This window comes from Camelus dromedarius, chromosome 14 (genome assembly GCF_036321535.1).
Source record: "Camelus dromedarius isolate mCamDro1 chromosome 14, mCamDro1.pat, whole genome shotgun sequence".
In the NCBI taxonomy this organism is placed as follows: domain Eukaryota; kingdom Metazoa; phylum Chordata; class Mammalia; order Artiodactyla; family Camelidae; genus Camelus; species Camelus dromedarius.
The window spans coordinates 47538441-47564491 of NC_087449.1; the positions used below are offsets into that span (position 1 = coordinate 47538441).

The following is a 26051-nucleotide window of genomic DNA, read 5'->3' on the forward strand; positions in this document are numbered from 1 at the left end:
CACACGTGCACTTCTGCACGCTGATGGACATTTGTAAATGGGAAACATTCGGACTGACCCCGTCGTGCAGCTGGACCCCTTCAGCCCTCCTGCCGGCATTTCCCTGACCCTCTGGTCTCTCGGCAGGTGTGTTCTTCACTTTTCACACCTTCCACCTGGAGAGCGGCCACGACTACCTCCTCATCACGGAGAACGGCAGTTTCACGCAGCCCCTGCGGCAGCTGACCGGCTCGCGGCTGCCTGCCCCCATCAGCGCCGGACTCTATGGCAACTTCACCGCCCAGGTCCGCTTCATTTCTGATTTCTCCATGTCCTATGAAGGCTTCAACATCACCTTCTCAGGTAAGGCACTGGAAGGTCCCGGTGTGGAGGCAGGGAGGGGTGAGAAGAGACGGCCAAGCATTCTGCCTCTCCCACTGGTCTTCCCAGGAGAAGACTATTGATCTGCTCCCCAGCCTCTGGGCCAGTGACCTCCCTGATGCAGCACAAGATATCTGAGTTAGACACAAAGATGAACTTCCTTATCATGGGCTTGGAAGTACTTCTGGATAATCTCTTTCTGTGACGGTATGCAGGATTCACTCTGAACATGAGCCACCCAACTGATTGAACTAGAGGACCTCACGGAAAAGTCCCTTCCTGCCCGAGTCATTCCAGATTCTTCTAATTCCATTTCCACTACTTCATGACCACAGCAATCTAAGAAAGAAAGAAAGAAAGAAAGAAAGAAAGAAAGAAAGAAAGAAAGAAAGAAAGAAAGAAAGAAAGAAAGAAAGAAAGAAAGAAAGAAAGAAAACGAAGGGAAGTTGAAATTAACACATTAGAGTGTTTGAGTCTTCTCTAGGGGCTTGTTCACCAAGACTAATTTAGTAACAATGGATATTTATCTCTGTGTTTAAGGAATCCTGAAGAGAAAGCTCTTTAATTCACATTCAGGGAGGAAAGAGGACCCTTCACTCCTCTATTACCACGTCCTCCCACTGCTCTCAGCCCACTGCTTCCAGAGCACCCCCTCCCAGCCAGGAACAGAGGAAGCTGCAGATGGATGCCCCCCGGGGTTGGGCTAGAGATACCTGACCTCTAGGAAATGGGACCTGGCCCAGCTTAGCCCCACACTGTCCCTCCAGCAGATGCCACCTGCCATGTGTCTGGCCGATGGGACATATCCAGCCAGTCTGCCTCATCCCATCTGAGTGAGACCCTCCTTCTCCCCACAACACAGAGCCCCAGGGCACTGTGTCCCAGAAGGGAGATGCCCTTAGGGACAAGGGGATAGGTACTTCTGTGTCATCTGCCTCACGTGCCAGCATTATTAAGACACAGCTTCAGGCAAAGCCCTTGGATTCTTTTTCCCAGTGTAAGCTGCCCCAGGCTGGGTCATATGTTCTGACCCTCTAGAACCAGGCGGATTGCATGCATCTGGCTCAGTGCCTAGGGAGAAAGAGGGAGGAGAGTCTGCAAGCCTGAAGCTGGGGTTAATGTGAAGATGAAGGGACAGAGGAGGGAAGGATCAACCTCAGAAATATTCCCGGGGAGCGGGTCTCCAGAACTGCAGTGCCCTCTCCCACTGCTCACGGTTCCACGGCGTTCAGACCACCCAGACCACAACCTGCCTGTTCCTCCCCTGCTCTGTTCCTTACAGGCTCTCTCTCCTTTTCTCCTTACCTTTCATGAATCAGAGTGTACTCGGTCCTTCTGTCTGTCTCCTTCTCTGGCCCTTTTCCCCCTGGTGTCTTCGTCTGTGTGTTCCCATCTCTGTCTCTGACCCTGGCTCTCCTGCTCCCTTCCCAGAATATGACTTGGAGCCCTGTGAGGAGCCCGAGGTCCCAGCGTACAGCATCCGGAAGGGCCTGCAGTTCAGCGTAGGCGACACCTTGACCTTCTCCTGCTTCCCCGGGTACCGTCTGGAGGGCACGTCCCGCATCACGTGCCTGGGGGGCAGACGGCGCCTGTGGAGTTCGCCTCTGCCAAGGTGTGTTGGTAGGTGGTCACGTGCTTTCATTTTGCTTCACTAATGGGGTTGGCTGAACTTTAGTCAATTGCGGTGAGGTAGTGGAGCACACACGGGCCAAGAGGCCAACAGGACTGGGTTTAAGGACTGTCTTAGCATACAGTTACCTGCAGTGGGACTGTGGGTGGGTGGCCTAACCTCCTTCCACTCCAGCCTCCTTATCTCTACCGAAGGGTTGACCGTGCCTGCTTCGTGGTCTGTTCTGTAGCCTGAACTGATCTTTACAAAGTGGATCCACAGTAGGCACCCAAATGAAATTGATATCCGTACTCTTCCCTCCCACCCTGAGCACACGTCCCTGTGGTTTAGGGATGCCTCTTGCAGAGAAGCCTGGGTGGGGCTTGGGTGGACCTCTAGGAAGGAGTATGATGTTTGTCCATGGAGAGCCCCCATCTGGTAGAGTAGAGGGCTGAGTTTACCAGTCCAATGAGCCTGTGATATTTTCAGGATCTCTAGAAGACTTCATCCCTCCCACTAGGGAGGCTTTTATAAAAAGTGGTCAAGAAGGGCTTCTCTGATGAGTTGACATTTTATTAGAGACCTGAAGGAATTCAAGGAGCTAATCGGGTATCTGGGAGAAGAGGGACAGAGTGCCAAGGCCCTGAGCCATGCGGATGCTCAGTGTTTGAGGTTCAACTTGGAGGCCAGTCTGGAGCAAGCAACAGAGAGAACGCAGATGATCAAGTAGCTGATGGAGTTGGTTCCGGGAGCTTCCTTGGCAGAGTGCTCAAGAAGGCTGTTCAGGGCTCCAGGTCCCGAGGGCGGAGAGAAGTAGGGTGATATCCCAGGAAGTGGGGACAGTTGCTGGATGCCCCTCATTTATAAGGTTCATGGCTCTGTTTACTCGACACTCACAGTGTAGGGGGAGATGGAACACAGGCTGGATTCGAGGAGTACCTACCATGCTCATAGTGAGCCACTAGAAATTCGTGCTTAAAGTGAAATATTACATAAAACCCAATATACCAAACAGATGAAAGCAGCATGGCACTGGCTGAACCGGGGGCCGGCGTCTTAAGGGCCCCTGAGATCAGCCTTACCTGAGACAGCACCACAGACCCCCGGGGCGGAGGACAGTAATAAGCAGGATGGCAAGATGGGCTGGGCCCTGGCTGGGCAGTCACACAGGCCCAAGGTAGGGGCTCTGCTCTGCCACTGACCAGCTGTTAGATCTTGGGCAGGTCACCAAACCTCATCAACTGCAGCTTCCTTGCTTACAGAACAGAGATAACAATATCCAACCCATAGGCTTTATTCCAGATTAGATGACATAATTTACATAAACCAATGGAGTACTGTATAATTATCATCATTTTGCCAATAACCTTTTTGATGGCCAATAACCAATAACCTTTTACGATCTCAGAGGGGAAACATAAGGACAAATAGATACAGAATCCCATTTTTGACCAGTTAACTAATCCCACATTTATCCTTTCTCCTGTAACCATCCCCCAGAGCATCCGCCCCCACCCCGACCTGGGTGCACATTCAGACGCACAAGTATCCCCCAGATCAGTAGGTTTAGTATCTATCTGGCTGCTAGCAGCTCTTTTCTCCTCTGGGAAAATGTCTTCAGCTAAATGGTTCTGGGGGAAATTATTCCTAAACGGGATTATCCAGGACCACAGATGCGCACACACCCTGAGCGCTTGCCTCATTGATCTCATTTCAAAAGCTCATTCTTTAACCTATTATTCCAATTACTGTTTGTTCATGGCCCCTCACAATATTTTCATTATTACATTTGTCTTCTGTTTTGTATGTTATTAATAACGCATAGCAATTATAATCACCTCTAATTACTACCAGCCCTGCCACAGAGCCTCAGGCTGGAGGAATCTCAGGAATGCCCACCTGGGAGATGCTCCCAGTTGCCATATGCAATGTAGGTATAAATTAGATGACTTAGCCCACACAGTGTTACCAGGAACATTCCCTGCTGAGAAGGAGATGGAGAGCCCTGGGCTCTAATTCATGGTGTGACAGGATGACACAGCCCCTGACTTCAGGGTCCCCTGAACTTGATGTGGAAGAGACAGCCCTGACCCCAGAGGACCCCATTCTGCAGTAGGAGACATGGCCTTGTCCTTGGGAGCCCCAGTGTGATGGAGCAGACCTAACTCTCCGCCTCGGGAGCCCCAGACTGATGGATAAGACACAGCCTCTGCCCTTGATGAGACCCCTTTGATGGGGATGACAGAAGTCACAGAGGCCTGAATCAGAGGCAACACTTTTCAGTGCATATGACTGTTTGTGTCTCTGGAACGTGTATTTATTTCCATTTATGCTTGGACTTGGCTTTTCAGTGCATCTGCTCACTTCCCCTGTTCCTTTGGAAACTCTCCCAGAAGCAAGCACCATGTCCCTCTATCTCCTGGACACTCCCTGGTGCCCAGGAAAAAGGCCCTGGCAGGGGGTCAGGACCAGGTGTTTGGCCCAGGACTGGACCCATCTGAAGCCATCAGCCGTTTCCCTCCCCAGAAAGGTGCTGGGCAGGTAGAAAAGAGGAGAGGGCCATTAGAGGGCAGAGAAGGGCATGGAGCTATTGTGCAGCAAGCCAGGGGCAGGAAGGAGGTGCAAAAAATATGCCAACACCCATGTTTAAGGAAAACCAACTTTTAGGAACTAGGTGGAGAGCAAGAGGCATCAGGAACAGTGAGGGTGCTGTACCAGTCGGGCAGCTAATGCCTGCTTCCTGACAAGCTTCTTGGGTTTTCTGCCAGTCCCAGAGCCATCAGGATAGATGGGGGAGAAAGGAATAATGCTTGTTGAGTGCCCGCTATGTGCTAGCTACTCCCTATATGTTCACTGATTTTATCACAAAGTTTCATCTGTTTATTCTCTATAGTTTTATGTGGTTGCTGTTATTGTCCAGATCAAGGCAGATGAAGAGACTGAGGTTCAGAGAGTTGATGTAACTTGTCTCTCTGTATCCAAAGTCTATTCTCATCCCGCTGCACCATTGCCTTTCCCTCGATGGAAAGGAATGGTGTATGACCCCAGAGATGGTGGAGAGCTGCTTCAGAGGGCTGCTCGTGTGATGTAGCTGAGTAATAACTGCATAAAAATGTGTGCAGCCCTCAACACCCAGTCCCCAAATGCCCCTCTTCATCTGTGGGCACCCAGAATACTGACACCGTTTAGGAACACATCCACCTAATGTATCAGCAGCTACCAGGGAGCCTGTCCACTGCCCACCCCCCACCACCGCCACTTTAGTTTTATGCCCCAGCTCAGCCCTCTGAGCATTTGAACACTTTGCAGATAGGCTGAGTTTAAATTACTGCAAATTGAGATTTCTCCTTCAAGACAAATGATGGCTGTCTTCTTCAGTTCAAGTTGCTATAAGAAAATAAAGTGGGTGGCTTCAACAACAAACATTTAGTTCTCACCGTTCCAGAGACTGGCAATTCCCATATCAAGGTGCCAGCAGACTCAGTGTCTGGTGATGGCCCTCTCCCTGGTTCGCAGATGGCAGCCATCAGACAAACGGGGGGCTCTGTCAATTCGTCTGCTGATAAGGTCACTAATCCCATCATAAGGACTCCACCCTCATTACCTCATCTAGACCTAATTAGCTCCCAAAGGGTCCCCCTCTGGATATCCTCATACTGGGGGTACAGGCTTCAACATGTGACTTTGCAAGGAACACACAAACATGCAATCCAGAGTAATGGCTTATGGCAAGTCTTAGGAAACTGAAGCTGGTCCTGAACTGGAAAGAGCCCAGGGAGTAGGGCTTGTTGGAAAAACAGGACTGGTTGATGGGACATGGTCACTGTCTTCAAAGGTCTAAGGAGCACCTTGGGGACAAGAGAACACACAAAGGTACAACTGAGCACACAAGAGGCTCAGCTTTGACTGTTCCTGTATCACATGCTCCCTCTGCACTGCTTTGGCCTAGAACACTCCAGGCTTAGGGCAACTAGGGTTGAATATGGGGCCCACTGGTCAGTAGCCCATTGGCTGAACTCAAGGTCCTTCCCGCCAATGACTGTGCCTAGAATAGGGACACTAAGGACTTGCCACCGTCAACCTCAAAGATTCAAGACCTGCTTCAGACTCCCCATATGTCCAGACAAATAATGGGGCTGCCATCTGGACTCGTATTTACATCCTTCCAGAGCCTAATTATTTTTAGAGCTGTACATCCTCTGAGGTCAGTGTCCTCCATATTTATCCATTCATTCATTTGGCAAATGTTTATTTTACAGACAGTCTGGGCTCAGCCATGGAAATTCATGCATTCATTAAGCATAAAACCCTGGCCCTCAAGTAACTCACAGTCTGAGTAGAGGTGCCAGGAGGTCACAGGCAATTCTGATGTAATATGGTAGATGCTCCGCCCCAGGGAAGCACAGGGAGAGGCTTCACAGTTATTAAAGACCCTTCTGCATGTGCCCTGCCCCTGAGCCACCTCCCCTTTCATCCACTGATGCCTGTCCTGTCCAGCCACCGAGTGGGTGTTGGAGATAGAGACATGTGACCAAGCCCTAAAGCATCCACAGTGCAGTGGAGGAGATAGAAATGTTAACAAATAAGTCAAGTAAAATGTGATGACTGCTATAAATAAAAGTATGGGAACAATGGGGAAAGAAGGACTCATTCTGGAGGAGGAGAAACAAATTTTGAGGGGAAGGTGTGAATTCATTAGCTGTTGAATGAAACAGGGTTTCCATGGGTCCATGCCAAAACTTTCTCAAACCTGAGAGGCCCTAAATTCCAGGATGGAGAGGGCTGAGTTCTCAGCCGCCTCCTCTTCTTGAATTGAGAGACTTGATCTAAATTGCCAAGTACCAGGGTCTTTATCTTTAAAACAGGGATGATCATGGTGCCTACTTTATGGGATTGGCTGTTGTGGCTAATGCCTGAAATGATCCTTGGAAAGCTTGGAAGATGCTAGCAATTATTATTCGATCTTGTCCCCTCTTAGTTTCTATCCTCTGATCCTGAAAGGCTTCATCTCTCCTCACTTGGCCGCCACATCCTCCCCTGAGTTTCTATCCTCTGATCCTGAAAGGCTTCATCTCTCCTCACTTGGCCGCCGCATCCTCCCCTGACGCCCTCCTCAGTCATTTTGGTTGCTATGATACTGTATGAACAGGTGGGGGAAAGGCTGCTTTATAACACTATGCAGGTAAAGGGTGCCTGGTGGGTCCGTTTCTATTTCCACGGGAGAAAGACAGACAAACCAAATGACAGAAAGAAAGGAACTTAGCAGAACTACAGGTGGGCAGGTGTTAGAACAAACCTTGGTAAGCAGTCCGATAGATGGGCAGGCAAATGGATAGGTAAACAGGCACTTCGGCAGCTAGAGAGGCAAGCAGCTCGTCCTCTCTGTGAGGTTCTCCAGCGCTGTGAGTTGTTTTCCGGGTGTAGCCGATGGGGGTTAATCTGTGATTATTGTATTTCTCTTTCCAGCTGAGTGTGGGAATTCAGTCACAGGCACTCAGGGCACCTTGTTGTCCCCCAACTTCCCCGTGAACTACAATAACAACCACGAATGCATCTACTCCATCCAGACCCAACCGGGGAAGGGGATTCAGCTTAAAGCCAGGGCATTTGAACTTGCCGAAGGAGACGTCCTCAAGGTAAAACTGGGAGATTTCGTAGTCTGTGTGTTGTTACTCACAGACCTCTGTGCCAATGACCCTGGCTTGCTTCTTCCTTGCTGAGTTTCGTGATTTTGGCCTCGCTCATCCATGAGAAGTGAGACCCAAAAAGAGAAGGGCACGTGAGTGTCTAAGAGTGTGGCTTTACACTTTGCTTAGTTGTTGACTGCTCTCAAATATGTATGTAATTGAGTAGGGGTTGGTGGCAGAATAATTCATCATATTAAATTCAGTTGGACTGGCCAGTGGATTGGGTTTTCCATTATGAACTCTGTCCATCAGCTTGGTAATGAAGAGCTCATAGGATATGTCTGTGTGTGCATTTGTGTAGATATGTGTGGGTATAGATGTGTTTTTCTGGACATTTCCACATGTGTGTGAATCTGTGTCTGTGTATGGATTTGGTTTGGGGGATCTGTGCATACTTGTCTCAGTCTGTTTTGTGTGTGTGCATTTGTGTATGTTTTGAGTTTATGTCTCAGTAAACTTGTAGGCTGTGTCAATAGCTTCAGTGGGCCTTGGTTATGGCCTGCCTGTGGCAGTGGGGGTTAAAAAAAAGTGGATTCAAGAGCTATGTAAGAAAACGAAGTGGAAGGACTTGGACTAAAGGAAGGGTTATAGAGAAGGAGTTGTTAAGACATTGAATATACATATGACTTGTATTTCCTTGTGTGTGTGTGTGTGTGTGTGATAAGTGTGCACCTTCAGTAACACGTGGTGTGTGTGTATGCATGTAATCCAAGAGTTGACTCTGGAGGATTTATCAAAAAGCTGCCTTATTAAAGTGGATTATAAGGAAAATCTCACACAGAGCTTGTCCATTTTCATCCTGGGCCAAGAAATGTTTTTAGCTTATTCTAATGTATTTTTATTCCCTGTAGCCAGAGGAGGCTAGGCATTAGTAAAAACCAAAGGTCGCTAGTCTAGAAAATCCAAAGAGAAACTATTAATAATCCCCGTCCCTTAGGACTCCCTCTAGATGTGATGAATATACTATGCTTTTTATGAAAAGATGATACTCTTGACCCACCCTCTGTGGCATGTTTTCTGATGTGGCATTTGGAAGGCATTTCTCACACTTGCCTAATTATCCTTGAACCCAAGAGGATATCCCATGAGATGACCAGATGGGACCAGAGATGCCTGAAATAGAACAGAATATGGCCAAGTGGTCCAGTAAGGATTGGGGCCCTATCATTGGCTTAAGCTCTACTTTTCGACCCCTGAGCTCCACAGACACAGAAGAAAGTGTGTACATCCCTATTGGTGAGCAGTAGGTAGGTCTTCACACTTTCCAAGGGCTGTGTCTTCAGGCATCCCCCTTGATCTCAGTTCTCTCTGTCCATTTGTTCACCATCGACAGCAGAGCCTCAGAGGACTCAACCAGGGACAGGAAGTCCAGTGTGACTTCCTTGCTTTAGTGCTGCAGGTGGAATTGAGGAAAGCTGGACAATGCAGAGGACTTCTTAGATGAAGGCTGTTGTCAACCCTGCAGATAAAGGCATTTTTGAGGCTTAACTTATAATTTCGAGGTTTTGAGAGGAGTTTGAGCAGCAGTTCTGGGCGTGTGGCCTGACAAGACCAGCAGAATTCTTCCTCGGTTGCTGGAGGTCATGCGGAGCATGGCTGGGGCCTGAGCTGCCTCTCTAGGGTGGTCTGGATTCAGAGTAGCCCCTAAGACGTAGTCAGCAGACCCCACTGCACAGTCAAGTTTCTGCTCGGGATCAGGTGAACAGCTTAATAGACAGAAGAGAGACTTTCCAAGGCATTCTGAGTCAGAAGGGAGGGACATGGGGCTAATCCCCAGGTCAAAGATCAGGGCGGCCTGGTGCAGAGTTCAGGACCTCAGGAAGTCCTGCAGGGCCGTGGGGACAGTGGGATGATTGCTTGCGTTTCTTAGTGGGATCTTCCCAGGCTTCAGACTTTGTTTCTGCAGCCACTTGCCCAGCTGGCCCTGTCACCAGCCTTCTGATACTAGGCTTGACCTTCTTACCGAAGGGCCTCTTCCTCCTGTTTCTAGACCTCTGTAGTGCCATTATCAGGAGGTTGGGCGGTGGCTCTGAGCTGGCTGAAAGGCCGTTCACAGTGCCCTGTAACCAGCAGAGTCTCTATGGAAGGGGTCCAGGAAAGGGAGGGCAAGGAACCCAGGGTGATCACATGGCTTCCTGTAGCTTCTCCCCGCTCTAACTCTTCTCTCTCCAGAGGGAGACCCTGGGACATGAGCAGTTTGGAACCACAGGAAATGCACAGTTATGGATTCCCATGTAGGACCCCCCACTGCCACCCTGTCAGTGGCAGCAACAGTGCTGTTTAAACCCATCGCTCTGATCCACCTCAACACAGTTGTGTGCAGGAGGGGCACCCAGTGTCACCTCCAGGAACAACCTGGCCTTGCCCTGGTGTAATTTCCCATCTGCCGGAACACGGGTGTATTTCCCACCCCAGGATGGACTTGTCCCTCCAAAGTAGCCCCAGTGCACTCCTGAACTCCTCCTGCCCCAGGAGACCCTCACCTCCTCCACGTATGCACTGACCAACCCTCCAAACCTCCTGTACAGGCCATTTCTGACCCATGGAATGACCATTTTCTTGCATATGTGACCCCTGCTCTCTTCCTTACCTTTAATAAGTGAAAATCTCTTAGACCTCACCCTTGCAGCTTGTGTCCCACAACCACCTGATTTCTTCTATTTTGGCTCCCACCAAAATTTGACATTTGTTTGGCATCTGCAAGACAGGAAAGGCCTTAAAATGCAACTGTCTGGAAAGACAACTCCCAGCCCAAGATGACAAATGAAGTACATGTGTATAACCACATCCTCTAAAAGTTCCCACTAAAGTGACTCATGGGACATAACAGTTGCGGGGTGTGGGCTCAGCACTGAAAATTAGGCAAGGGTGCTTTTCACATACAATGTAAAAGAATTATTGCCAAGTGGAATACCCCCCAAAGGGATCCAGATTGAGAAAGAGCCTAATCCAACTGGAATCCACGTAAGTGAAGTGAAATCCTACCTGTGGCTGAAGTGCTAGAAGCCTCAAGGGAAAATGCATCTAAGACCACGTAGCTCACAGCCCCAGCGCCTGGAGCCGAGGACACAGCACGGGACCTTTGGCAGGGACCATGTCTCAATCCCACTAGCTCTCTGGAAGTGTACATGGTCTGAGAGGTCACATGGAGCCACACTTCCCTCAAGACATGACATTCTGGATTTTATTTGGCTGTTGTTGGAAAGTAGGATCGAGCAGGGCAGGGCCCGACGGGAGTGATCAGGCTGATTAGAGAAGAGGCGGCCATGGTAGCACACATGCATGGGTGCACACACGGGCACACGTACATACACACACTTTAGCACCAGAAACAGGAGAAGCTCCTACTGTGGCTTCTTCTGGCTTAACTCTTCTACCCCAATTTAGGGACTACTGGGTGTTTCCATCATGCACTTTTATTCTCTCCCTGTAATGATGCACTGACAGGAAAACGAACCAGATATGTGTAAATATTCAGGAGATCAGAAGAAGGGGACCTGTCTAAGGAGTCACAGCTAATTGCCCCTCTGTAAGCAGCAAAGCAAAGAAAACAAAAAAACTTTAAAAGCTTCTAATTTGTATTCTTAACAGGATTTGAGAGAATATTATATTTATGACACAAAAATAGGCAATAATAAAAACAGAGCAATCTGAGATGAGGAATGATTGAAGATAGATGAAAAACATGATCACCCAATTAAAAAATGGAATGAAGGCAATGAACAAAAGGTGATAAACCACCAAAAAATGAAATCAGTTTGTGATAAGATAAATTTCAGAACTTCTCTTGCATTTCAAAATGAACTGAAAAAGAGAATTATTTTATGTTAATAAAATGTACAATCAGTCCACAGTAAAACTTTATGTGCCAAGTAACAGAGCGTGAATAAATTAAGTAAAAGTTGCTAGGAATGTAAAAAATTTTAATAAAGTCACAGTCATCGTGGAAGATTTAATACACCTCTGTTAGTCTCTGACATATCACTTAGGTTAAAAATAGATAAGGTTTGAGGTAGCTTGAATAATATAACAGAATAAATCGAAAGAAAGTAGAAGAAAGATACATTTAAAGGCAAAAATGACTGAAAAAAAGAAAACTAAAAACAGTGACAATTATCAACAAAGCCAATTAATTCTTTAAAAAATAACTAATAAAATGGACAAAACTTTGCAGGACTGATCAAGGAATAAAGAAACCACAACTATATAATTTTAGGAATGAAAAAAGAACATAGTCATAGATAAGGTAGACATTATGAAAATAATAAGATAATATTGAGGAAAAAGCATAAGCCAAAAAATCTGAAAGCTTAGATAAAATGGAAATTTTATAGATAAAAGTACTAATAACAAGAAAAAATAGTGGAGAGGCTATAACTCAGTAGTAAAGTGTGTGCTTAGCATACACAAGGTCCTGGGTTTAATCCTCAATACCTCCATTAAAAAATAAATAAATAAAAATAAATAAACCTAATTACTTCACTCCCCCCCAAAAAATAACACATTTTTAAAGTAAAATAAAAATAAATTAAAAATTTTAAAAATTACCTCCCCTCCAAAAAAAAAGGAATAAAAAAGAAAACTCTGAATAAACCAATAACCATTTAAAACATTGGAATTCTCCCATTTTCTCTCTCAAAATTGTCTAGACTGTTTTACAGGTAAGCTCACAAAACTTCAAGGAACAATTCAAGCAATAATTAAACTGTATCAGAAAAAAGAAGAATTAGCATCCATCTCCCCACTCATTTTATTTAAGTGGGGCAAGTAGAAATACTGATGTCAAACTGAATAGGGACAATATAAAGTATTAGGTCCATTTTACTTATGATCATAGACCTAAAATTCTATATACTATATCATGTTGAATCTAGCTGTGTATTAAAACAAAAATGACCAAATAGAATTGATTCCAGGAATGTAAGTATATGTGCTACATTGTTTGTAACCGTGTGTTAAAAGCTATCCATTCGACGTACTCATTTTGAATCCAGCCATCTTGCTGAGCTGTCTTATTAGAGGTAGTGGTATATGTATATCAAAACATCAAGTTGTACACCTTAAGTATATAAAATTCTTATTTGTCAATTTCATGTCAGTAAAGCTGAAAAAGTAGAAACATCTAATGGGAAGAAAAGAAAGAAGTTTGGATATATATAGATAGAAATCTCTCAGCTTTCTCAGGGATAAATCCATCACCTGTGTATAATGATGAACTGAAACATCAAAGCAATTTTCTTATGGATAAGCAATATTCTGTTAGGAAATAAATGTATATGAAGGCCCAATTCCCAATAGCAATTAAAAAAATATAAAAATACCCAGAAGTAAGTACAGAATTTTACTGACAGATACAAAAGATGACTTGATTAAATGGAACCAGATGCCATGTGTATGGATAGGAAGATTTAATATCGTACAGATGTATGTTTTCTCTCTTATCAATTCATATGTTTAATGTTAATCAGTCAGAATCACGGAAATTGTTTTGGATCTTTTAGGGGGACTGGGGTGGGGAGTTGTTTCTCTGAATTTGAGAAAATTCTTCTTGAGTTTATCTAAAAGAATAAACATGGGAGATTAGTTTTTTAAGTTAAGACAAATCACTGCACCAAACTACATTCTGACTCCTACACTATTAGGGGGAATGTAGTTTGGTACAGCCCTTTATGGAAACCAATGTGGAGATTCCTTAAAAAAAAAGTGAAAATGGACTTAACCCTATGATCCAGCAATCCCACTCATGGGCATATATCCAGAGGAAACTATAATTCAAAAAGCTGCATGCACCCCAATGTCCATAGCAGCACTGTTTACAATAGGCAAGACATGGAAGCAACTTAAATGTCCATTGACCAATGACTGGATAAACAAGTTGTGGTATATATATATACAATGGAATACTACTCGGCCATAAAAAAGAGTAAAATAATGTCATTTGCAGCAACATGGATGGACCTGAAGATTGTCATACTAAATGAAGTCAGACTGTGAAAGACAAATAGCATACGATATCACTTATACGTGTAATCTAAAAAAAGGATGCAAATGAACTTATTTACAAAACAGAGACAGATTCACAGACGTAGAAAACAAACTTATGGTTACCGGGGGGAGAGGATAAATTGGGAGTTTGGGATTTGAAGATTCTAACTACTGTGTATAAAATAGGTGACCAACAAGGACCTACTGTATAGCACAGGGAGCTATATTCAATACTTTTTAATAGCCTATAATGAAAAAGAATAATAAAAATAATAAATATATTACAAAGCTACAGTAGCTAAAACAGTGTACATCATACACCAGGAATAGACACATAGATGAGTGCAGTGAAACAGAAAGTTGACCAAAAAATTTACATTTACATAAGTATATATGTGATAAAGGTGGATTTAATGTTGCTGGTGCGTAGAATATTTACAGAGTTTTCAGTTAAAAATGGTTAATCAACCAGGAAGAAAAAGTATCTTATACCTTATGCCAAAATAAATTCCAGGTGGATTTAAGGACAGAAATTACTAAAAGAAAACACTGGTTTATTTATTTATTATATATTTATTGAGTGCCTCTCATGTTCCAGGGCACATATTCTGGACAATGATATGAGAATGATTATATTGTAGGTTGAGTTCATTTTGTGATGGAAATTTCTGCAGCTATCTAAATGCTGTTGTGGGAAATATTTAATGATTTGAAAAATAGACACATTATATTAAGTAAAAGAGCAGGTTACCATATACTATCTATAATTTGATCTTGTTTCTTATTTAAAAATTAATTTTAAAAATATATAAGGAAAGACATGCATAGAATGAAGGCTAGAAACATAGTCACCAAAATGTTATGAGTGCTGGAAGTTGCTTTTCCTTTGTGTTTTTCTGTTTTACAAGTTTTCTGCAATGAATATTTTATCATAATGACGCATTAAGAACATTTTTGTTATTAATGAATAAGGATGAACTATGCTTTGAAATTAAGGAAAAAAATCCTGTTCCCATCATACTTTTATTAATGAATAACATATCCAGTGAGTGTTCAAATATTTAATTATCTCATAAATGTCATAGTGTTTTTTAAATTTACAGTTTATTTGAATCAGGATCCATATAAGTTCTGTACATTGGATTCATTGCCGCAAGTATTTTTGTAGTCTTTAGGTTTCTACCTCCATTTCTTTTTTCTACCCTCTTATAATTTACTTGTTATTTATTTATTTGTAATTTATTTATTTATAATTTATTCGTTGTATGTGTTCGTCTGTCCTCCATATTTCCTTTGAGTTGGAAAATGGACCCAGTGGCTTGATCTGATTCAGGTCTGACTTTTTTTTTTTTTTTTTTTTTTTTTTTTTTGGCAAAATGACTCCATAGGTATTGGTGTGTCTTCCATCAAGAAGCACATGATGTCTGGTTGTCTCTCTTGTTGGGATGTTAGCAAGTGTCAATGATCCATGCCTTAGTCAATTAGTTAGAAAAGATATGTTTTAATGGGTAAAACTATTTTTATAACAGTCTGGATGCAGCAGTGGACCAGACTCTTTGAACTGGTGTCATCTGTATGTCTGGACACTCCGGAATTCTCCCAGTCTATCCGTGATATGAAGCAATGGCACATGGGATCTGGAAACAAGGCTTCTGAGGCTCCCAGGGACCTCAACAAATCTTTGTAATATATAGCACTGTTAGCTTGAAGGATGGCTTCTTTTAGAAAGCTTTGCTTCATAAATAGTAGATGGAAATATTGTTCCAATTTGCTGGCAGCTGGCACCACATCCTGTGCCATGCACAAATATTCATCACCCACCCATAGATCCCATCTTTGATATTTACCAAAGCACCAGGGGGCCCTTCACTCAATCACAACTTCTGTTGTTGTTTGTACAATTATCTGGAAAGGAGCAGCAATCTCGGAACCTGGGGAGCCAGTTCATTATTCTGATGATTGTTGTCTTTGCTGGTGCTCAGGAGTTCAGGGGACAGATGGGAGTTGGGGAAGCCAGCTGCCTGCAAGATCCCACCCCTGGCAACCCCGGTAGGCCCTCACCGGAGCCCTCATTTTAGGAGGGAAGGGGCAGGGGCTGAGCTTGGGAAAGGGAAATATACCATGTCACCTGACATGCTGGCCATTTTACCTCTGTCTCGCCTGGATCCCAGGGGCCATGTCCAGCAGAGTGGCTGAGACTGAGGCCACTGCCACAGCAGGGTGGGATTAGGGAGGAGGATTAAGGAGATTGTCTCATTTCCTGGAAGGACAGGATGGAGTGTTTAGCAAGGCAGAAATGTCGAATGCTTGCAGCCTGCCTGTCTGCAGAAACAGATGGCTTGGACACTCAAGCAGCCCCAACCTGGCCTCCCCAATTTACTGAAGAATAGGCTAGTACCATATGGGGATTGGGGGAAACAAGACCAGATCTCCCCTGGAAAGGTGAGAACAGCATCAACCAGTTCCTAGAGGTCGGATTCACACGGAGATAGGCTGGACACAGAACTGGCACGAGGTGGAGGCAGATGGGAGGGGCTGATAAGTCCCTCGGTGGCTAGCTCCACTCTGCCATCTTCCTTGCATCTGATGACTCACTACCCTTCTAACAGTCGTTATCGGTGCCAAGCTCTGGGAATGTGGGCTGTGGGGTGAGAAGCCATTGTTTAAGGTAAGGCCACACTGATGACATCGAGTTGGGCTCTCCTGTGTCCAGGTCTACGATGGCAACAACAACTCTGCCCGTTTGCTGGGGGTGTTCAGCCGCTCCGAGATGCTGGGGCTGACATTGAACAGCACATCCAGCAGTCTGTGGATTGATTTCATAACCGATGCTGAGAACACCAGCCAGGGATTTGAGCTACAGTTTTCCAGTAAGTCTGTCTCGCATCTGAATGGACAACAAAATTGGGCTTTCCCTGGTTCCACACACAGGGAGGTTGGGCTCTGGGACATCGCCCAGCAATCAGTAGGTTTGGTTTTCTCTAACTGGCACATGCTTAGCTGATTATTGCCCCTAAGATGTTGTGCCCACGATTTGGAATAAGCTGCCTCGTCGCAAACAGCGCTATGGTTACACCCATGATTAACTGAACTGACAGTCGCCACACACCTTGTACTCACTAAGAATCATAATCACTGAGCCTTTTGTTCAAAGCAACCAGAGAGTAGCCTTTCCTAGTCATCATATTTATAAAATAATGTTCAGCTACAGTCAGATGTAAAAAATGCAAACACTGATGTATAATTATGTTCTTTTTTTACAACTCCCTAAAGAGTTGAGTCTTGATTCTTTTCCTTTTCTCATGATTTTAACTTTCTCCTTTATGCTGGAGATTTCAAAAACAGAAAGCACCGAGGTCTGTACACAGCCCCAGAGTACTTGGGATTACATTTCCATATGTTGGCTTCACAGCCATTTTATTCATTTATTTGAGCTTCTCCTTGCCCAGTAGATCCAAAAAAAATGTGCTTTTACAGACTATTTTAAATCCAGTGAGTATTCATCAACTGATAAATGGATAAGCAAAATGTGATATATCCATCCATACATGGAATATTATTTGGAAGCACCCTAATTGTCCATCAATAGATGACTGGATAAAGAACTTATGGTATATTTATACAATGAAATACTACTCAGCAATAGAAAAGAATAAAGTAATGCCATTTCCAGGAACATGGATGGAACTGGAGTTGGTCATTCTAAGTGAAGTAAGCCAGAAAGAGAAAGAAAAATACTATATGATATCACTTATATGTGGAATCTTTAAAAAAGAAAGAAAAAAGAGGACACTAATGAACTCATCTACAAAAGAAACAGACTCCCAGACATAGTAAACGATCTTATAGTTACAGAGGAAAGGGGTGGGAAGTGCTAAATTTGGGAATCTGAGATTTGCAAAAAAAAAAAAGATCCAGTTCTGAACCATGTGGCAACCTGGATGAACCTCGGAGACATGATGCTCAGTGAAAGAAACCAGTCACAATACATGCGGTCACATGTGTTGCATGATCCATTATATGAACTGTCCAGAACACGCAAATCCATAGAGAAGGAAAATTGTTAGTTGCCTAGGGGTAAGGGAGTTGAGGGGGCATCACCATCTTTCTGAGATGATGACAATGTCCTGAAGTTGATTGTGACAAGAGTTGCACAACTCTGTGAATAAACCGGAAGGCACTACCTTGTACGCCTTAGATGGAAGAGTGTTTAGTATATGAGTTATATCTCAATAAAGCTGTTAGGGAAAAAAAAAAAAGACAATGAGTCTACTCAAGATTCCTCTTGCCTGGGCATTGAGGCACATCAGTGGAAGAGGATTAAATAGAGTCATATTCAAATTCCATTTCTGTCATCTGAGACTGTGGAACAATTTATGTGACCTTCCCGAGTCAATGATCTCAGCTGTAGGGGGCATCGTGACCCCTCCCGGTAAGACTCCTGTGGGTAATGAGTGAGAGAGAGCAGAGGGGCCGCACCAGGTGCTCGGAGTAAGCTTGGCAGAGGCTTCCTTCTCCAGGCTGTTTCAGCAGAGTGTATTTAAGCAGGACGTAAATGAGCTTTGAAACATACACTTAAAGTGACTCCCATATTACACTCTCCTGTCGCCGTGTCTCAGTGAGCAAAACAGAAAGAGTGACTCCAGCTATCAAAATGCTATGGGGTCCAACAAACAAACAAACCAAAAAAGAAAACCCTGACCCTATACATGAAAACTATTCAAAGCTGTCCTGGGAGAAATAGCTGAAATCATTTACACAGAGCGACAGGGGCAGGAACACTCAGGAATGTACTGTCACCCGGGCACAGCCACGTGGGTCCATCAGGACATGCCCGCTGAGGCCGCAGAGGGAGCATGGTCTGTGCCACGGCGCGTCTCGCTCATGCTGTCTCTTCTTTCATCACCAGGTTTCGAACTCATCCAATGTGAGGACCCAGGAACCCCCCAGTTTGGCTACAAGCTTCACGATGGAGGCCACTTTGCAGGGAGCTCTGTGTCCTTCGGCTGCAACCCTGGGTACAGCCTGCGGGGCAGCGAGGAGCTGCTGTGTCTGAGCGGAGAGCGCAGGACCTGGGACTGGCCCCTTCCCACATGTGTCGGTAGGAGGCCTCTTGTTCTTCCAGGGAGCCCTCGGGTGTCCCCTAATCCCAAATTCCCGGCTCTGGTCTCGTAGGGTCTCCCAATGGACCCCACGCTGCAGGCCTCCTGTTCACGGGAATCACCGCCAGCCCCACCCACCCTGCAACACTGCCTCACTTGCACACCTCATTACATGAGTGCAGCAGCACAGTCAGGCAGGCGGTGGCTTGCCACTGTCACACGTGCAGCGAGTGGGACCAGAGCCGAGTCACGCCCTCCGAGTTGCACTGCTGGCGGTGGAGGAGAGGTGGGAGGGTCATTTAGAAGGAAGAGGTGGGCCTTGTGCGGTTCCAGGGGCTTCTGCAACACCAAGACGCAAATGAGTCTCCAGCTCACTCTGGGCCTCACTTTCTCTGTAAGTAAAATGGGGCTCATGCCCCACTTTCCAGAGGAATGTTGAAAGAAAGAGTAAGAAGGAGTAAGATTCTGAGCTGGCATCTGTTTCACTCTTAAGAAAGAATACGACAAAGAACTAGCATCTCCTTAGGCCCAAGGTGCTTCCAGAATGTCGGCGCAGGCCCTCGGGAAGCCTTACCCGCATGTCCCACGACAGAGAAGCCTCGTCTAAGGCAGAAGTGGGAAAGAGGCAAGAGCCATCCTTCTGTCTGTCTGGCCTTTCCACCTCTCACCACTCACCTCACCGCCCGTGGTACCCTCCCTGGTATCAGGATTCCACCACACTGCTTTGTCCTGCATCCCCCACCTCAGCACCAGCCTTTCTATCTCTCCATCCCCTTCCCCAGGGCCCACAGCCTCACCTTGTCTGTGCAGCTCTGGCTAATCTTATAAGAACAGAACACCCACTGGAAGAACATTTAAGTGCCTACCAAGCACCATGTGCCGCAGTTGGTGCAGGTGTGTGTTTGGGGATGTGAGGAGGCAGAGAAATAAAAAAAGAAAGAATGACGCGTTCTTCCTGCTCTTGGGGAGTCCATCCCCGGGCAAAGAGAACAGACACATAAACAGATCATTGTAATACAAGGTAAACACCGTACAAAGAGTAGGTGCCAAGCGTTGAGGGAATACGAGAAAATGGTTCATGGGAGGTGATGTGCCCATTGAGACTTGAAAGGATGGGTAGGAATTCAGGGAGGGGAGGGCCGGGAAGTTGGACTTTCTAGCCTGAGCACGTGTGCGGGCCAAGGGCGTGGACCAGCATGGCAGGAAGTGGTAACGGCGATATTCTTTTCCCCTCGACAACTCCATTTTAACAAGATCTTTGACATTTTACACAACAGAGGGGCTAAAGGCAAAGATTTTAGGCCTGACAGTGGACAGACCAGGAGTGTGGCCTCTGAGTAGCCTTTAGAATCTTCCTCTCTCTTGGTGCTTAAGGAGGACCCCGCCTGCAGGCACGCCCTGCCCCTTTCTCCCACATCCCTGGCTTTCTCCCCTTCTTCCATCATGTGCCAGGCCCCACACCAGCTGCTAAGAATACAGAGAAAAGCAGGTCCCAGGCCAGAGAGGGAGGCTGGGGCATAAAGAGACAACAGTGTGATGCCGTTGGCAGGCCAGGGAAGACAAAATGTGAAGATGATGACACGCTGTGAGACAGTCATTTGCTTTGCAGACAGATTTCACTGTAAGCTTCTTCTGAATATCACATGTGCCCGTTGGACTGAACTTAGAGGATCCACTCAAGCAGTGTCAGAACACGTGTTTATACCTTGAACCTCGGAGGCCTTCCCCCCACCCCCCAACCCGAGACCCTCTCAGGCCCCACTCAGGCCCCACTGAGGGGTGGGAGGCTATGTACTGGGGACAGTGTGTGTAGATTTTTACACAGGTCATGTTGTGGTAGATTTGATCATGGTCTACCAGAAGTGATCATTACAGCTCAAACACCCAGGTGTTTTCTTTTTTGTTGTTGTTTTTGTTTGTTTGGTTTGGTTTTGGGTTTTGTTTTGTTTTTTTTTTTTTGGAAGGGGGGGTAATTAGGTTTGTTTGTTTGTTTACGGAGGTACTGGGGATTGAACACAGGTCCTCATGCATGCTAAGCACATGCTCTTCCGCTGGGCTAGACCTCCCCCTGCAACCCAGATGTTTTCTAAGTCAATAAGTGGACGCTACAGCCCAAACAAAGCTGCTGAGGCTCCAGGATGGGACTAAGAGAGACAACCGCAAAGATCAGAGTCGAGAGGTCTTGTCAGTGAATCTGCTGCTTGCTGGCCACTTGCCCCCACCCCCTCCCCGCAGCCAGTCCCCAGATAAAGTGACCCTTGCAGAAAGAAGCAGTCGTGTCCACGGGGAAGTGCTCCCAGTGCCGCTGCCTCCAGACACTCACTGTCTGGGAAGTAGGAGGGGCTTGTCCATGTGGAATATGGAAGGAAGTGTCCTGCCACCTTCCTGGTGGCCTCTGCCATTTGTGGGGCTAGGCAGGCTTCCTCCCCACGACATATAGCTCCTCCCCTCACCCACACACCCCTCCCTGCCTTGGGCCCCTTCAGTCCTGCATCTCTCAGTCAGGTTGGCACCTGCCAGTCCAGCATCACCACGAAGGCAGTGAAGCATGAGGAGAGGCTCTGGCCTCGGGAGCAGGCTGACTGGCAGGGACCCCCCTAACCCTGCCTTAGTGGTCCCCTGTCAAGCCATGGGGCCCAAGAGATGAGATGCTTTATGGGCCTTTGTCGCAACAAGTGAAGGTCAATTTATGACCTTGAGCACATTTTCTCCTCCATCTTCTAAGAGCTGGCTTAGTCAGCATTCCCTTTCCTAAAAAGCTTTGCAACAAATCTCCTCTCCACGTTCACTCATGCTCCCTTGATTCAGACTGTTAATAGTAATTTGCCTGGGAAGCAATAAGTTTCTCTCATTTGCTTGACCATCCACCCATCTATTCATTCCATCAACATTTGTTACACCTTCTATAATGTGCCAAACACCAGGCCAGGCACTCGATCTACAGAAGTAAGTCTGGCAAGGTCCCTGCTACCCAGGAGTGTCTGGTCTTTTTTTTTTTTTTCTTTTTTTAACATTTTTTTATTGATTTATAATCATCTTACAATGTTGTGTCAAATTCCAGTGTTCACAATTTTTCAGTCATTCATGGACATATACACACTCATTGTCACATTTTTTTCTCTGTGAGTTATCATAACATTTTGTGTATATTTCCCTGTGCTATACAGTGTAATCTTGTTTATCTATTCTACAATTTGAAATCCCAGTCTATCCCTTCCCACCCTCCACCCCCCTGGTAACCACAAGTCTGTATTCTCTGTCTGTGAGTCTATTTCTGTACTGTATTTACGCTTTGTTTTTGTTTGTTTGTTTTTGTTTTTGTTTTTTAGATTCCACATATGAGCGATCTCATATGGTATTTTTCTTTCTCTTTCTGGCTTACTTCACTTAGAATGACATTCTCCAGGAGCATCCATGTTGCTGCAAATGGCATTATGTTGTCGGTTTTTATGGCTGAGTAGTATTCCATTGTATAAATATACCACATCTTCTTTATCCAGTCACCTGTTGATGGACATTTAGGCTGTTTCCATGTTTTGGCTATTGTAAATAGTGCTGCTATGAACATTGGGGTGCAGGTGTCATCCTGAAGTAGATTCAGGAGTGTCTGGTCTTGTGGCAGAGATAGATGTGATTTTGATAAGTTGTTACACGTGCTGTGATAAAAACCCATTCACGTTATAATGGAGACAGAGAAGAGGATAGTGTCAACTCCATGTGGGGAGAGGAGGGTGTCACAAAAGGTCTCGTGGGGAAGATGCTGGCTGGCTTGTCCATCCAGGCAGAGGCCCTTAGAGGCCCAGTGTGCCTGGCCTTGTGGAGTTCCTCACACTTGGCTAGACTGAGGGGCATCAGGAGGGGGCTAGAAAAAGCCAAAAGGAGCCCCTCTGGGGGCTCGATGGACCCTCCTAAGGAGTTAAGACTTCACTCTGGGAAGGAGGGTTTAAAGCAAGCAGTGACATGGCTGGTTCTTATTTTTGATCTTTTTGGTGGCACTGCTGAGGATGGGCAACTCTGCCGCCACCCTAGGGATGGTGAGGCCCTGAGCCATCACTCTAATGATGGGGGCAGAGTGGGGTCAAGTGTGAAAAGTATCTCAGAGGCTCAGGCCCTGGGTCTCAGAGCAGATTAGATGCGGGGGAGGTAGGAGGTGGGGAGGATCACCAGCTCCTACTTAGGTGACTGCTCTCATGGGGAGTGTCGACCTTTCACTGGTCCCTTGTCTCCAGGCCCACCCCTCTGTGCCCCTTCAGATTGCTACCAGGGTGTTCTTTCTGACATGTAAAGTGCACTGGTGTGTAAAGTGATCCATTACTCACGTGCAGAAGCCTACAGTTCTGCTATGGCGGTAAACAGGCAGCAGCCTGGTGTGCAGGGCCCCTCGACGCATGCCGCCTGCCCAGCTTTCCAGCCCCGGCTCCCACCACACCTGATCCCATACCCTGTCCCCCAAGCTGCCGTGTGGTTTCACACCTGCGGGGAGTTTGCAATACTCTTCTCTGTCTGCAGTGTCCTCTTCCTGCTGGCCTCTCCCTTTAAGATGCCCTTGAAGTCAGGGCCCTCCCTGCCTCTCCCTGCCTGTGCTAGAGGCAATTGGTCACCTCCTCCACTATGCTGCCGCCTGTGGCTTGGTTAGGGCACATGGCATGCGCTGTGGCTGTCTCCTTCTCGAGGTCAGAAGCTCTCCAGGAGGAAGGATGTCGTGTCTGGTTTCCCTCTGTGCTCCTGGCACCTGGCACCCGCCCAGCTCGTCAACGAACAGGTTCAAGTGTCTGCACGTCCTCCAGGAGACTTCAAGGCATTTGGTCACAAACTAGGAGTTTAGTCAGGGACCTTTTGTTCTCAATAGCCTTAATGAGATATACTTCACATACCATACAACTGGCCCATTTAAAGTGTGCAATTCAATGTTTTTTCAGTATATTCACAGAGTTGTACAACCATCACCACAATCTAATTTTTGAACATTTTCCCCCCAGAAGAAACCCTGTACCCATTAACAATCACTCCCCACTTCTCACTCCCCTTTAGGTCTTGGCAACCACTAATGTACTTTCTGTCTCAGAAGATTTGTCCATTCTGGATATTTCATATAAATAGAATCATACAAGATGTGGCCTTTGTGCCTTGCTTCTGTAACTTAGCATAATGTTTTCAACATCATGTTCATCCGTATTGTATCATATGTCAGTACTTCATTCTTTTTATGATCAAATAATATTCCACCGTATGCATGTACCACATTTGTTAACTCATCCATCAGTTGATGGACATTTGGATTTTTTCCCTCTTTTTTGGATATTATGAATAATGCTGCTGTGGTCAGCAGTGTATAAGTTTTCATCTGAATGTACGTTTTCATTTCTCTTGAGTATATATCCAAAAGCAGAATTGCTGAGGTCATATGGTAACTATGTTTAATTAACATTTTAAGGAACTCTATAGGAAACTGTTTTCCAAAGCAACTGTATCATTTCATATTCCCACCAGCAATGCCTGAGGGTTCCAGTTTCTCAGCAACCTCACCTACACGAGTGTCTTTTTTAATTATGATTATTAAAGTATGGTTAGTTACAATGTGTCAGTTTCTGGTGTACAGCATAATGTTTCAGTCATACATATACATACATATATTTGTCTTCATATTTTTTCATAAAAGTTCACTATAAGATATTGAATATAGTTTTCTGTGCTATACAGAAGAAATTTGGTTTTTATCTATTTTTATATATAGTAGTTAATATTTGCAAATCTTGAACTCCCAATTTATCCGTTCCCACCACCTTTCCCCTGGTAATCATAAGATTGTTAATGTCTTTTTTATTGTAGCATTGCAGTGGGTGTGATGTGGTACCTCCTTGTGGTTTTATTCTGCATTTCCCTAATGTCTTACGATGTTAAACATCTTTCCATGTGCTTATTGACCATTTGTATACTTTCTTTGCAGAAATGTCTATTCAGAGCCTTTGCCTGTTTCTCAGTTGAGCTGTTTGTCTTTTCACTGATGAGTTGTAGGGGATTTTTGTAGATCCAGGGTACACGTCTCATCCGGAAGACTTTCCATATGCTGCACTCAGTCACCTGGAAAGAACGAGAGGGACTCGGGCACACAGGCAGGAGTGGCCACTGAGCTGTTGCTGTCAGCACAGGTCACCCCATGAAGCTCACTCTTTTGGGATTTCTTTCAGCTGAGTGTGGAGGGACAGTGAAAGGAGAGGTGTCGGGGCAGGTGCTGTCACCCGGGTATCCAGCTCCCTACGGACACAACCTCAACTGCATCTGGACCATCGAGGCCGATGCCGGCTGCACCATTGGGTAAGTGTCAAGGGTGGCACAGGAACCACGGCCTGCTGTCCTGGGGAGTCATCACCAGAGTCACCACCAGTCCACCCAGACAGTGGCTGGCCATGCCCACCTCACCTGGAGGCCCTTGTGATCGACAGTGGTGGCTCTGACCCTAGGCTCAGGCTGGGGTCCATGGAAAATCTGAAAGGGCCAGCATCAGCATCACAAGGCTACCGTGCAAGTTCAGACGGTTCACTGGCCTCAATGGCACAGTTGCAGCACGGTGGCTGAGGGCAGAGGGAGCCCCAGTTAGAATCTCAGCCCTGCCACTTACTGTTAGTAGGACTTTGGGTGAATCTTTTATTCTCTCTGAGTCTCACTGGCTCCTTCTGTAACATGTGGGTTAGAACACTGGCCTCCCAGGATAAAGCACCTAAGTGAGACGTTGCATGTAATATACTCAGCACAGTCCTTGGAACACAGTAAACATCTCATCCTGGTTCTGTGGTTATTTCTCTGACAGGAGTAGGGGTCAGCTTGGAGCTGTGTGACCCCAGACAGCTTTCCTTTCTCCTCTGAGTTTCACAATAGCCCTATGAATACTCATGGCAAGCCCTAGTCATAAGTAGACGTTCTCATTACTCCTGTTTTCTAGATGAGAGAACCGAGATTCCAAGAGAATGCTCAGTGTGTCTAAGCTCGCCCAGGGAATCAGAAAGCTGGGGGGTGAAGCCAGGTCCTTCTGAACCTTCACACTAGATCACGCCACTGGCAAAGCTGGGTTCAGAGGTGCCGTGAGGAAAAAAGTAGGTTGGTGTGGCCGGATGGATGGAGGTGTGGAAGGAGGATTGAACCAGGCAATCAGAGAGGAAGCAGTCTGGCTGGGGTGGGGGATGCAGGTGGATAAGGAAGGGGAGACAGAGAGATTCACAGTGGGGCCTGGTTACAGAGGCTTCTCAATGCCAGTGAACAAGAGGGAGTCATGGTAGGTTCTTAAGAGGGTTATTTCCAGTGGAGATGATG

The 26051-nt window shown here is 45.9% G+C and overlaps 1 protein-coding gene across 1 annotated transcript in view; it reads left to right on the top strand.

Moving 5' to 3' along the window:
• CSMD2 (CUB and Sushi multiple domains 2) overlaps positions 1–26051 on the top strand; it is a 575319-nt gene that overhangs the window by 383653 nt on the left and 165615 nt on the right. The window contains exons 20-25 of the mRNA XM_064493786.1: positions 127–342; positions 1792–1980; positions 7436–7605; positions 16355–16511; positions 18551–18742; positions 24932–25058. Of these exons, the coding sequence (XP_064349856.1) occupies positions 127–342; positions 1792–1980; positions 7436–7605; positions 16355–16511; positions 18551–18742; positions 24932–25058 (1051 nt within the window). The remainder of the gene's footprint in view (positions 1–126; positions 343–1791; positions 1981–7435; positions 7606–16354; positions 16512–18550; positions 18743–24931; positions 25059–26051) is intronic.